Source organism: Ictidomys tridecemlineatus, chromosome 5 (genome assembly GCF_052094955.1).
Source record: "Ictidomys tridecemlineatus isolate mIctTri1 chromosome 5, mIctTri1.hap1, whole genome shotgun sequence".
NCBI classification, from domain to species: domain Eukaryota; kingdom Metazoa; phylum Chordata; class Mammalia; order Rodentia; family Sciuridae; genus Ictidomys; species Ictidomys tridecemlineatus.
The window spans coordinates 148,052,217-148,066,380 of record NC_135481.1 but is presented as its reverse complement, the minus strand read 5'-3'; the positions used below and the strand labels follow the sequence as shown (position 1 = coordinate 148,066,380).

Sequence of the window (14,164 nt, the reverse complement as noted above, 5' to 3'; positions counted from 1 at the left end):
TGCTACAGAGTGGTGACGTCTCCAACAGTTGCCAGGAGATGTGCTGGCATGGCCCAAGGTGGGTGCCAGGGCTCTCTGCAGAGCTTAAGGCAGATGCCTTTGTCTCCTCGGCCCCCCATCTCCATGTCCCCAGTGTCCATCCGACCAGATCAGAGTGGGCTCCAGCTTATCCTGACTCTTCTGCACCACAGTCTAGATTCTCATTAGAGCCTGGACCTGGCCATTGTCCCTGAAGAACACTTCTCTTGTGCCACACATTATGTTATTGACTTTTGGGGGTTGGGGCACACTTGGTAAGGACAGTGCAGGTCCATGTCCTGGCTTTGCCATGCTTCACCTAACCTTGCCTAAGATCTTCCCATCAGGTGCGTTTAGGGATCCTTCATAAGGAATGAACGACTTTCACAGTTGCCAGCCAGTGCTAATTTTTATCTTCATCTCATCACCATTGGGTACGGTCACAGGTCCGTGGTCACTCATTAAAATGTCATTTCTTACATGGATCTGTAAAACATTTGTCTTAGACAAATAGTTCCTTAAATGTCACTCAGGCCCCATAAGACAGTGTTTGCCCCAGCCTGTGCCCTCCTGGGATGACAGCGTGGACTGGGACAGGCATGTTTCTGTGGCGTTTCATAGGACCTTAAGCCTCTTTCACTGAGGAGATTGGTAAAGGGGAAGCTCAGTGACCAGCTGGGAACAGCTCCAGCTTAAGGAGAGAATGAGAGCTGCCCCCGCAGTCTCCTCTGTTCCCCCAACCCCAGGAGCCCTGGGGACTCCCCCATTCCTGCAGGTCATCAGAGGTCACCTCTGCCTTCTAGCTCCTTAGCTAGGAAGCCCCAACCAGAATCTGAAGTGCAGCAGGCTGTGAATTCAAAGGAAGAGGGAGGCAGCAGGGACTCCTGAAGTCAAGACTGCATGAAAGGAAGCAAGAGTTAAAGGGGAAGAGTGTGTGTGTGTGTGTGTGTGTGTAAGAAAGCATTTTCCGTCTCAGAGCTAGCACAAAAGAGCATGGGGATTTTCATTATTGTTGAGACCTGCTATTTCAGGTTTCAACAGCTTCCCAGGTTTTCTTTGCTCATGCCAAGTCTTGCGGGGAAAACTGTCCAAAAAATGCCTTTGAAGAACTCCTGACATTTCACCAGCCAAGCGCCTTTCAGGTACAAACAGAAAATGGACTGGCTGTCAGGATTCTCTGTCATTCTCTGCTATCCAAAACCTGCCCGAGGCAGCCTGGCCCCTGAGAATCAGGGCGGCCACAGGGTGGTTTTGTCTGCATTGAAGGTTTCTTCCTGTCTCCTTCTACCCAGACTCAGCCCCTGCTCACCCTGCCCCCACGCAAGGCAGCTCAGGCTGGGCCCCTCCTCCAGAAGCATGTTCTTCCTCCCAAGATCTTTATAGCCTCTTTTAGCTAATCCTCAGAAAATCCCAATGGGATCTGCTATAAATAACAGGTTTTATTTACCTGGGAGAAGGGAGAAGAAGGGAGCCCTGCTGTTGTGGGAGAACCTCTGTGAGGTGTTCAAGAGCTGGTTCCTCCCTGCTAGGGGGAGGTGGGCAGGCAAGGGTGGGAGGCCACTGCTGTATAGCTAGGGGAGAGTTACGTGGACACTCTGAGCCTCATAGTCTGCCTCCATGAAAGGTAGTGTCACAACCCCTGCAGATGCATTTATTGAGCACCTACTCTGTTCTGAGCACTCCTTTGGCGATGGTGGCTGCTAATATGAGAACTAGAATATACATAAACCTAGTGCCTGGTAGGTACATGGTGGACATGCAGAAGGTAGGCTCTGTTGCTTTGACTATTTCTGTTGTTGTTATAACTATTGTTATTCTAAAAAAGCCAAGCTGGTAATGCTTGCATGTTGTCTCCCTGTCATGTGAAACAGAAGGTCTTTTCCTCCTTTTTACAGGAAACTCGTCTACCTTGGGGAATATCGCCTTTCCAACAGTCACTTCATAATTTGCATGAAAAGCATATGTATAAGTCCCAATTGAATCCCTCTCTCCTTTGTTGCCATGAACCTATTATTTTGTGCATCCAAAATTTTCCTTTTGCTATTGCACTCCATCTTACATGACTTTGACTCTTTCTCCTGGCCCAGGGCCGGCCAGCAGATGGGTGCAGGGGCTGCTGGGTCACCAGTCAGGTTTGTGCTTTGGAATGGGCAGGAGGAGGGCTATGCTTACTTCAGGTTGTCTGGCAGAAAGTCTTTGTGAATTTATGGCTGCTGCTATTTCTGTCAGTTAACTGACTCTTGTGGAGTTGCATTAAGTGTTGATGGAATGAGCCACTTGAAAAAAAGTTACCCCTCTGTGAGAGAGTGCTTCAAACAAGATCAGATATGTTTTTTTATAGATCTGTTTGCTTAGATTGTAAAAGCCTGAAAAATGGCTTCATGGTGAGGCTTGGGGCAAAATTTGATGCTATCAGGAGACACTGCAGTCTCCTCACTGTTTAATTAAAGCTGGGACCACAGGGGAGGCCAACAGAGACAGAATTCACAGCGTGTGCCTGTTTTATCCTTAATGTGAATGAGTTCAGGTTCTGAAGTCACATTTGTCTGCAGGGCCAGAGCAGCTTCTAATTGTGCTCCTGCAGGTCCAACTGCCCGATCACCCTGGGAGCCAGGCCACAACTGCCTGCAGAGGGTCCCTGCACAGGGACACCTCAGGGTGTCCAGGAAAGCTATGTAAGATGCCAGGTGGCTCAATGTGCTTCTCAGGCTCTGGGGCCTCCCTAGCCAGCTCTCTTTACTCTTGAGTGTGCACTGGTGATTGAGGCCCACGCTATCCAGACCCTGCTAGGCATCCAGTCCACGCTGCCTCTGTATATGGAAACAGTTCTGAAAGTTTATTATCCTCCCGGCTTCAAAGATAGAGGCTCAGAAAAGTTAAATGCTTTGCCTGAGGTCATAAGGCTTAGTGAGTAGTCTGCAGCACGCCAACAAGTCTGTCTCCGCCCAGTACTCTGCACCCCTCAGCAAAGCTGGTCAAGAAGGATGTGTCATATGTAGATTTTAGGCCAGGGGTAGGCTTGGTACCACCTTAACTCAAATGAAAAGGCAGCAGGCACAGAAGATGGGCCACTGGCCACTTACACCAAAGGGTTGTTGGCACATTTCTCCATTTTTATTTACATAGGTAATCCTTACTAAAGACTACATGGAAAGAAAACCTTATAGGACTTTAAAATTTTTAGAAATTTTTTAATGGTTTATTTTCCAGACTTTTAAATGGGCACACACACATCTGTATTGAACAACAATGGAATGGTTTCTGTATGTGGCACTTTGTAATCTGTCTTCTCACCTAAAAATGGAGTATCCTTTTTGAGCCTGGCTCAGGTGCAGCTCTCGGGTAGATAAATTCCCCCATGTTCTCAAAGTTTTTCCATATGAACCAAAGCTGTGGGAACAGCACCCCCTAGGACTCCAGCTAGAATTTGGCAAAAGCTAATCCAGATAAGTAAAATCCTTACCAGGGGCGGGGTCTGCAGGACCAACAACAGCAGGGACACTGCCTTCACACCCTGGCCTAGTCTTGCCTCATGGGGGCGCTAGAGAGGAAAAAACACTCCTCCAGGTTGAAGGATGTTGGAGACGACCTTCTATGAGCTCATGGAGGTTCTTTCTATAGACTAGAAAATTAAATGCTGGTGACCTATGCAAGGGCAGATAATGAATAAGTAGCTGGGCAGTCAATGACCCGGTGTTTTGATTCTTGGCCTCTCACTGAAGCCCCACCCAGCTCACAATTCATGCAGGAACATGGAAATCTGTGAATGAGGCAGCTGGGTCCTATTCTTCTCTAGCCACTAACTCTGACCTTGGGTACAACACTGGCCCCTACCATGCTCAGTGGCCAGTCAGCCTCTGAGAGTGGTTGTGGAATGTTCTATACTGATCCAGGTCTCACATAGGAGGCTGTGGGAAGCCAGAACATAGGCCTGTACGTGCTGGGATATCATGAGTGCTAGCCCCTTCTCTCGGCCCCAGAGCAGGTGAACAAAACTCAGAGGGAATATTTTTCTTCAAGGTCACCCCAGACACCTGAGTTTTACCATGGTCATTGATCCCTTCCAGAAAGAGACCTTGTTAATTTTGCACTTGGTTTTAATAGACCCACAGGGTGGAGCCCTTGCCCTCATTTTCACATGCATATTAATAACACCTGCAGAAGAAAAGGAAATTCTTTGGGGAACTCATGCAGTGCCGAGTCCTGTAACACAAGTGACTCAGGCATGCTGATCCCCAGCCAGAAGGGCCTGGGCCCCTCCTGATCGGGAGATACAAGGGAGCAAGATGGATATAACGAGGTAGGGGGACAACTCCTTGGTCTGTGCAGAATTTCCTCCCCAGGAACCCAATAGCTACTTGTCCTGCCTCAATGCTCCCCTCTCCAAAAAGTAATGGTAATACCTAGCTTTTCCTCCTGGTGTATATTGCAGAAGGTGGTACTATGGCCAGTAGTCCAAGATCTGAAAAAGCACATGTCACCTATAGATCAGTACACATAGTCTTTTTTTTTTTTTCCAAAAACAGGCTTGGTCCATGTTTTTGGAAAGAAAAATCATAGTTATATGATCATCCTGTTTTCCCAGAAAGCAGAGTTTTTTCATAATTGTATGACCAATTTAGATGTCAACATCTTTCATGGTGTAGGTGGACTAGTCAAATGCCTACCTCAAATATGTAAACTATTAATGTGGTTATACATTCATAATTAAAGTTATATTAGAAACTTTAGATTTACTCTGTATTGGAATCTATGACATTTGCATTTAAAAATACTATATATTTTTTTTTTGCACATTATGAAACTGAACCTTATAAAATTGCCGCTTTGGGTGGATCAGTTGAATGAGCAGTTGTATACAGTGCCAGCCTAGTATTTGCAGTGTCTGTGTCATCATGTAGCTCCCTTTTCTGAGTCATCTGTGCATTTGGCTAGAGCAGAGAGTCATCGATGCCTGATTTCAGTTAGAGATGCCGCCCTTTTGAATCTGTATGTCCTGCTATCACTGGACATTCCTGCACGGGTTGCAGCATTAGTTTATGCTTCATTGATGTGACTTTGCTGGGTTTTGGTGCGACTCTGCTGTGCATTAGAACCTTTGCACTTTTCCGTCACTCACTGAGAGAACTCAGACCCTAGACATAACCACTTATTTTTATAAGTGATCTGTAAACATTTTTACACCATCCTCATTTGTGATCATGAAGTCCTGTCTTCAAGAATAATTTTTGCCTCCTCTTTATTATTTTTTAACTCCTATGTTATCTCCATTAGATCCATAATGAGCCCTGATTGAGGTCATTCAGGTGAGTGGCATTTTCCCAAACAGTACTTTGACTACAAAATCATTGAAAGCACTCCTCACCCCTGCCTCTGAACTGTAAGAGATTTTGTTCTAACAGTAAGCAACTTACTCTTCTAAGAATAATTTTGACTGAAAGCTTTCACCCCTTATATCCAAGCACAGCTGTCACCTACATATAAACTCAGCAATCGAGCTGCAGCTGGATGTCATTCTGGCTTAATTATACGTATCTGTATATAAATATACAACTACTTCACACGACGACAGAGCTCTTTGCATTCTTCATGGGGCAGAAGCTCAGGTTAAATCAGGGCCTCACAGTTCCAGCTGCTCATTGCAACCACCTGGAGAACTGTCAAAAACAATGATACCCCTAAACAGTTCGATTTTATTAGTCTGGTACATCAAGAATATTTTTAATATCTTTATTTCTAAGTGGTGCTGAGGATTGAACCCAGTGCCTCACACTTGTGAGGCAAGTGCTCTACCACTGAGCTACAGCCCCAGCCCAACATTAAGATTTTTTTAAAGCTCACCAACTAACTCCAGGCTGCAGACCCTAGCTTCCCCAGGTGAAGTGACATTGTTCTAGCATCTGTCCCAAGTTCAAGGTGTCCCTAATGGTCTGACTCCCAAGACCATAAAGCTGCATTTGTAATGTCAGGTGACTTTTCAGGGGCTTGAGCCCAGTGTCCTCTGATGAGGAAATGGAGCCAGGCATGAGGCAGAGGCCCTGAGGCTGGCCTTGTGTGGTGGAGAGAGAGCCTGTGCTATTTTGAACACTAGGGCAGGAGGGTGATGAAGGAGACAGGAATGGGAACTGCTTGTGGTTTTCCTGCGTCTCCTTTGATTTGAAGATCAGTGCCCTTAACGGTAAACATGATCCTGCTTGTCAGACAAGGAAACAGCGGGATTCACCCGGCTCACAGAAGCCCCTTGGAAAGGGAGTAGATGGTACCCACTTGGGCCCCTTGGTAACACCAAGGTCTTCTGCTGAGCCTGACTCCTCCAAGCCCACAGGAAGGCCATGGTCAGGCCCTGGGGAGGACATAGGAAAGCACAGAATCTGGAAGGCACCTGGCTTCCTCACCATGTGCAACATTCCAGGGATAGGCCTGCTCCCCTCTCTGTACCCTGAGACACCATTATTAACTGCAGCTGGCCAGTGCACAGCAGCCTCGGGTGTATTAAAGTTTTGCAGAACACTCCGAGTCCCATGAAGCATAGGGGTTGTGTGGACACCAGGGACTCCAGATGGAGAAGGTGCCACACATGGATATGGCTCTCTGCTTGGGAAGGAGACCAATGCAGCAGACATTTTTAAGGGCTCCTGCAAGAGTTAGCAAGGGCCAAGGGCTCAGGGAGCAGGGTCTAGACAGGACAGAACTGCCTGGCAGTTTCCTCCCTGGGTAACACAGTCATGCGCCACTTACAATGGGGCCAGGTACTCAGAAGTGTGTCATTAGGTGAATTCATCTCTGGGGGTATGTAGGAGTGTGCTTTCATAAACCTAGACGGCATGGGCCAATCTCCATGTGGCCTCTCGTGTAATCAAGAGACACACTTTTAAACACAAGGCTGCTGCTGGCGTAGCACAGCAAACTTTTACAGTAAATTATTTTTATAAGTAGAGGAGTACACTGACCATAAAAAGCATAGTAAATATATAAGCCAGTAGCATGGTCGTTTATTATCAAGTATTATGTTCTGCACATAATTGTGTGCGCTATACTTTTTATGTGTGTGACAGTGCAGAAGGCTGTTTACATTGGCATCACCACAAACACGTGACTAATGTGTTGAGCTATGACATTAGGACGTCTGCAACATTTCTAGGTAATGGGAATTTTTCAGCTCCAGTAGACTCTTATGGGATCACTGTCGAATATGCAGTCCATGCTTGACTGAAGAGTAGTCATGTGTCACATAACTTGAGACAGCTTGTCAAGGAATGGACAGAGGATAGAACCACAGCAGAGGGTGCCCTGGTCCACGCTTCAGGAATTTGGGATGCTCTGCTCAGCCATACTGTCCTAGCTGTAGCAACCTTTGCCTCCTTGTGCCAGGGTTTCTAATGCTGTGAATGCCAGCAACTGGGGATTTGGTGCCAAAATCAACAGCCTCAAATATTAGTCCAGACTGATATACAGTTTGCGTTTCATTTAAACTTAATGCTAAGCTGCAGCCTCCCAGGCTTGTGGGAAATCTAACTGCAGTCATGATTGAGCAAAGGTCCCAGAGGCACAGGCAGCAGAAGTGCTGGGGAGACCTGTGGTAATCAGGTCCAGTCCCTTCTGGGGGCTACTAGGCCACCTGCCCACTGTCTTAAGAATTTTGAAGCCCAGATCTCTGCTCAGAACAGGTAGAAGTGAAATGCAACCAGTATGAATTAATATTTTGGCAATCATCTTAACTGGGGCTGCTATCACAAAATACCAAAGACAAGGCAGCTCAAACCAAAGACATTTGTCTTACACGGTTCTGGAGTCTGGAAATCCAGAAATCAATGTACCAGCAGATGAAGATCCAGTGTTTGGTGTGGGTTCCCCTCCTGGTTTGCAGATGGCCATCTTCTCATGTTAAGAAAACAGACTTGCCTCTTTCTCTTCTCATAAGGCTACTAATCCCATCCTGAGAGTCTCACCCTCATGACCTCATCTAACCCTAGCCCTCCTGAAGTTCCTGCCTCCTAATACCACCCCCTGGGAGTTAAGGATGCAACATATCATTTGGGCAGCGGGGACACCAACATGCTGTCCATATCTTGAAAAGGTCTTCTTTCAGGCCACTAGTACCTTGCAAAATGTTACAAGCACCTGGGGATGACTTGCAGGACCAGAGGCAGTACATTCTGGGGTCATTGTCCCAACCCTCACCTCAGGCTGTCCCCGTCTCTGGCAGTGCTCATCCACCTGCGGGAAGGGGCTGCAGTCCCGCGTGGTACAGTGCATGCACAAAGTCACCGGGCGCCATGGCAGTGAGTGCCCCTCTCTCTCGAAGCCGGCAGCCTACAGACAGTGCCACCAGGAGGTCTGCAATGACAAGATCAACGTGAACACCATCACCTCCCCTCGTCTTGGTGAGTACTTCTGGTCCAGATTTCCAGGAGGCACTGGGTCCTTTGGACAGTGACTCGCTGCTGGTGGTAGAGTTCTGTATGCCAGAAAGCTGCCTCCTTGGGCAGGCTTTGAGCCCTGGAGAGGCCAGCAGTTGTTTGTTCTATGGAATGTAGGAGGATTCAGAGAATTTCATTGTCAAGAGACATTTGCTAACTGCAGTCTTAAACATAGTCCTTAAAGGTATCAGGATTCCTGGGCGTGACAGGGCTGAAGGAGGTGCTTTGTCCTGGAAATGAAAGATTCAGGAGGCCCTCATGATGTCCATGGGGGATGCTCCCGAGTGAAGCCCAAGATGAAGAGACACAGTGGAGAACAAACAGGTTTTGTGTAAAAAGTTTGGGGCCCAGAACCTGGTCCTCTACCTGTCCCATATCCCAAGCTCGTGGTGGGATAAGAGGAAGAACATTTGATATTGATCTGATGACTCAACAGTTTCTGCTTTTCTGGATAAAAAAAAAAATTCCTGAGAAATATATTCCTGCCAAATATATTTCCAACATGAAAACTCCACCCGAAAGAAGGGGCTTTCTGAGCAGCTCCATTTGGGTTTGGGCAGGGAGGGACTTTGAGATCACAAAAGTGACTCGTGGCTTTTGCCAGCCTAAGCCTGGTTGGTATCCTCCAAGGACCTCCTCTGAGCAGGGCTCTCTCTCCATGGTACCCTGGGGGATATTTGGGTCATTTGTTTGTACTCTGACCTCTTGTATTCGTGGGTCCTTCAAAGTCCACTGCTGCATGTCCCCTTGTCTTCTAAATGTCAACAGTAATGGTAGGCTGTGCCACAAAAATAACAGTGAGTGCTACCGTGCTCAGGAGCAGAGTGTCCTCTGGTCTCTCCCTAAACGGGCAGCCAGATTACCACACTCAGCCAAGCAGTTGTGTTGGACCTACGGATGTGTCCTTTGTGGCAGAAAGTGGCCTCTACAGTGCCCCTGGCAAGGGCTTAGTTTCACGAGTCTCTCGAGGCCAGTGGGTGCACAAGGGTGAGGGAGCCCGACACGGTCAGAGCACGGACCATCTCGATTTCCTCTAAGTGCCCTCTCTCTTCCCCTTGTCACCTTAGCCGCTCTGACATACAAATGCACACGGGACCAGTGGACGGTGTACTGCCGGGTCATCCGAGAAAAGAACCTCTGCCAGGACATGCGGTGGTACCAGCGCTGCTGCCAGACGTGTAGAGACTTCTACGCGAACAAGATGCGCCGGCCGCCTTCTCCGCCAAGCTCGTGACACACAGCTCAGCAGTCGCTCAGCATTCACACTCGAGGTCCGAAGCCGGGCGTTTGAATGAGCGAAATGCCCACCTTCCCAAAAGCAAACCAGCCCCACGGCCAGGACTCCCCGAAGCACACCTCGGCTCCCCCAACAAGGCCATCCCAAAAATTCAGTTGCATAGAACTTCAGAGTGGACCTGACATTGCCATTAGTGCTTTTGTTTAATATATTATTAACAGCCACTGGATGGCTTTCCACAGTAAGGGAAAACAATGGGCATGAGCCACATAATTATTATTTCGAAGGTTCCGTGTACCTCAAAGGGGAACGCCTCTGGCAGACAATTGCCGAGAGAGAAACACCATTCAGTGCTTCTGTCCTGGCTTTCTTTTGACACTGAATACCCAATGCCTGTTGTACTGTGGGGTTTGGGGAGGGGTACATTCTGAAAATGATACACCATACTTAGAAGAGGCTTTATTCTGAAAGCCAGCAACACGCTGTATGGAAGGACAGATGCAGACAAACCTCTACTGGCTGATCTGGAGCCCACATTTCTTAAATCAACCTTCTAGATAACACAAGGATGGAACTTGGCCTCTCTGCCCATCATCTCTGAGAACATATTCTCAAAACCCTGGGCCTTGCCTTGGAAGTTTTATTCCTGAGAGTTTAACTCTGCCTAGACCAACAAGGAGGCCAGCGTACGTAGCTCTGCACACTGCCCATGTGGGGAGGACATTCTGAAGGGCTGGGTCTGGGGAAGCATCTACTTTTTCGAGCTCTGCTGCCCACCACGTAGGGCAGCAGAAGTGCCTTTCTGCAAGGTGTCGTGAAACAGGACACATGCCAGTCGGGGCAATGAGTTCTACTTCCTAGCTTACAGGTGGGCTCAGCACAGCTTGTCAGGGCGTGTGGCCTTCCCGCTCCTCGGGGAGTCCACTCTAGCAGGCACTTAGCAGAGCTTTGCACCTTTAGCTGCTGCAGCACCGCCCAACAGCCCAGTAGCCTTGCATTGGACCTTGGCCTTGTATCTGAAGTAAAGATTACACGTAAGACCTCTGAGGATGCAGTTCAGGCCTGGGATCTGCAGAGTAAGGCCTAACTGCTTCCTTGGGGCGGGTTTCTCAAGCTTGGTGTGCCATGACCAGTGGATGCACACCAGGCCTCATGGAACCATCATCACCTTGCAGAAGGCCTTCTTCACAGTCCCCTCACCCTTTGCCACAGAGCTGTTTTGTCTCCCAGAATGGCCTCTTTGAGAGCACACCTTATGGTAGGACCCTGGCTGTCCCAGGCGGCCTGTTGTGCTCACCAACTTGGTGGCTATGTCTCATGGGTGCTTATGTTGAAACTTACCTTGAGAAAGTCCCTTCTCCTCCCTGAGTTCAGACAGAGGATCTCACTTGGGCCAATTTCCACAGATCAACTTCAAGTGCTTGATTTTTTGGTGCTGTTTTTTTGTTTTTTGATTTTTTACTGTCCCCTAGCAGAGAAGTGGTAGGGATGGCCGGAAGTATATTCAGTTCCACTTGAATCAATGGAAAGTGTGGAGAAAACTCCCTAGGTGCTTAAATGAGAGAAGGTCAGGATGGATTAAGTGACCCGTCAGCCACCACTCCAGGGCCTGTGCAAAACACTGTGCTTTCCCAGCTCAGGCCTGGCCACCAGCAGACTCCCCTGAGCCCATTTCCACAAAACCCTCAAATGCTGGAGAGCTTGAGGTGGTACTATCTTCCCCTAGTCCAAAATGCACTGTTAATTCACCAAAAGACATTTGCCTTTTGGAATCAAGAAGCAGAACAGGGGCAAGCAGACTGAGCATGTGCTGGTACTCACTTTGCCTGGTGCCTCTGAACTGCCTCCGGGTCATGCTGAAGACTCCCCTGGCAGAAGCCCCATACCCTCAGAATGAAATGATCAATTCGGTTATTATTGAACACCCCACTAATTCCCCAGGGTCAGTGTGTTCCTGAGCCCTTGCAGCTTAGGCTGGTGCTGTCACTCTGAAATCCACCAGCCCACCTTCGGTTTAATGGCATCAGCCATGTCACCATCATGACATTCTTGTTCCACTTTGTAGGAGACAAGCTCTGAGTACCATAGTGATGTTTCTGTGTTAACAATACCCTGCACTGTCACTCAAGTACTGTACCTTTGTGGTGGCACAGATGTGTTACTAACTAGAGTCTCACGGTCTCACGGTGCTATTCTTCTTGGTGCAAAATGAAACCCTCTCAGTTGACCATGGCTTGAAGTGATCAGAACAGAGGAAAAGATCCTCAAGGGCAATAATATCATTGCTCTTTTTTTTTTTCATTTCAAAGTCAAATGTATATATTTTCCATTAGTTAACTTACATTACGTACTGTACCCATGGTATTGTTTGTTTTAATTTTTTGGTGCTGGTTTTGGGGGGAAAAAAAAGACAAACATTGGTTGCCGTTATACATGAAAAACTAATCATTTCATTGGAAGCAAGTTGAACACGTGTAATAAAATGTTTTTCTGTAAAAGTTTTACACTGACTGTGAAGTAAAAGACGAGAGCCAGTCCTCGAGGGCTTGGGGGTGGGGAGAGCCTAGGGGGTGGGGCTGTGTCCTTTACTTCTATTCTGGTCAGCTGGCCTACCTGGGACTTGGCTGCAGGGAGCCTCAGCCTGCTGGCCTCAAGTGTGGTTGGAGTCAGAGGTCTCTGGTAAATGCAAGTCTGGTAGGTGGCTGTGTCTTTCTGAGCAAGTGCTAACAAATCATTCAGTCCTGGGCCTCATCCTGTGTGGTTGCAAAACCCTGGGTGGGGATATGAAGGTCTGGCAACTGTGCTGAATCTGTGCTTCTGAAGTGGATCAGCCACATTGCTGGCCAAGCGAGACATTCAGTATGGGAGTAAGTGACCCTTGCTGCAGGAACCTCCAACAGAGTGCGGGCCCTGGTCATGATACAACCCAGGCCTTCTCCCTCTGGCTGGGTTCCCCAACTCTAGGCCCACCTCCTGCCACCCCTTATCTCTGCTGCCAGCCCCACTGGCTCCCCTCCTCCAGCAGGTATGAGGCTGATCCTGACCCTTCCTGCCTCCCAGGACTGGGGACACAGAAAAGGCACACTCCCACAACTGGGACAGCAGCAGCCATTTGGAACCCATCTAGACAAGACACGGAGCACTAATGTCACAGCTGGGGTGAAAGGAGGGGTATTTCATCTCCTAATGGGATCAGGAGAAAATGCTCTCCCGGTAAGAACTTAGAGACAATCCATGACTAAAGTTGAAGCAGCACCCAGAGATTTCACCAAATAATTTGTTAAGCAAACTCCCCACAGCCCCTGGTTGCCAGGTATATTAATCCATTTTCATGACTGTAATGAAGTACTTAATGCAGGTAACTCTATAAAGAAAAAAGGTTCATTTTGGCTCACGGTTCTGAAGTTCCAAGGTCAAGGGGCCACATTTGGTAATGGTCTTTTGCTGGCAGAGACCTGAGGTGGTACAGGGCCTCACATGATGAGGGAAACAGAGTGAATCTGTGTCTCTTATCTCACTCCCTCTTCTTCATGGGAGAATCGATCATGGGGGCTCCATCCAGTGACCCTATCAAATCCTAATCACTTCCTAAAGGCCCCATCTCTAAACACCATAGTTAGATTAAGGTTCTACCTTGGTAATGATGTTAACATATGACTTTGGGGAATGGATTTAATGCATGGGTTCAAGGGTACAAACCACATTCCAACCACAGCACTAGAAAACCTGTATTTTATGTTGTTAGGTGAGATCCGCATGCTCCCATCAGCAAATGTTGAATGGGTTTCAGTTAGAGCCCCAGCACCTCCTAGAACTGCCAAGAATACAAAAACCTACTGGGGACCCCAATCCCTGCTGGGGATAAGCCCAGAGAACCACATGAAAGGGAATGAGTGAAGACAGTAGAACCTCCAAGAAAGGAAAGGTCTGGCCTTCCCTTGGGGGTTTACTGACTGACCTTCTGGACACAGACTATGAGGCCTGGGCTGGAACTGTTTCCAGGGGCACTCTCCCTCTGCAAGAGGCCTCAGCAAGAGCCCTCTGTTTCTACTTCTGGACACAAATCTGCCTTCTTCACTGACCATGGGAGCAGCCTTGCACCTCCACGTAACCCACACAGAGCTCTGCTTTCTGCCTCCCATTTCTTGCTGTCATTTGCTTTCATAATCTCCTCCTCGCTGGCTCTCAGCAGCCCTCCCCTTCAGCTTGTCTTCTCCTCTGTGTAGAAGACACAGGCCCGTGACTTTTCTCATCCTCGTCTTTCCTGGCTCCCTTTTCCCACCAGCTCTCCAGGTGATGGAGTACCTGGAGAAGAGCCCTACACATTTTCTCTTTAGACTTTCTCCCTAGATCACCTCACCCATTTGACCCAGGACTTTTAAAACCATGTTCATTCAAGTCTCTCCTAAATGTGCATCTTGGACCCTGACCCTGGAAATTCATTCACGACTCTTCACATGGTTGGTCAATCCCACAGGAAGCTCTAGGA

General features: G+C 48.1%; 1 protein-coding gene across 1 annotated transcript in view; it reads left to right on the top strand.

Annotated features, from left to right (window-relative positions):
• Adamts17 (ADAM metallopeptidase with thrombospondin type 1 motif 17) overlaps nucleotides 1-12,173 on the top strand; it is a 347,529-nt gene extending 335,356 nt beyond the window's left edge. The window contains exons 22-23 of the mRNA XM_078051258.1: nucleotides 8,225-8,402; nucleotides 9,506-12,173. Of these exons, the coding sequence (XP_077907384.1) occupies nucleotides 8,225-8,402; nucleotides 9,506-9,672 (345 nt within the window). The 3' untranslated portion in view covers nucleotides 9,673-12,173. The remainder of the gene's footprint in view (nucleotides 1-8,224; nucleotides 8,403-9,505) is intronic.
• Nucleotides 12,174-14,164: the final 1,991 nt, after the last annotated feature.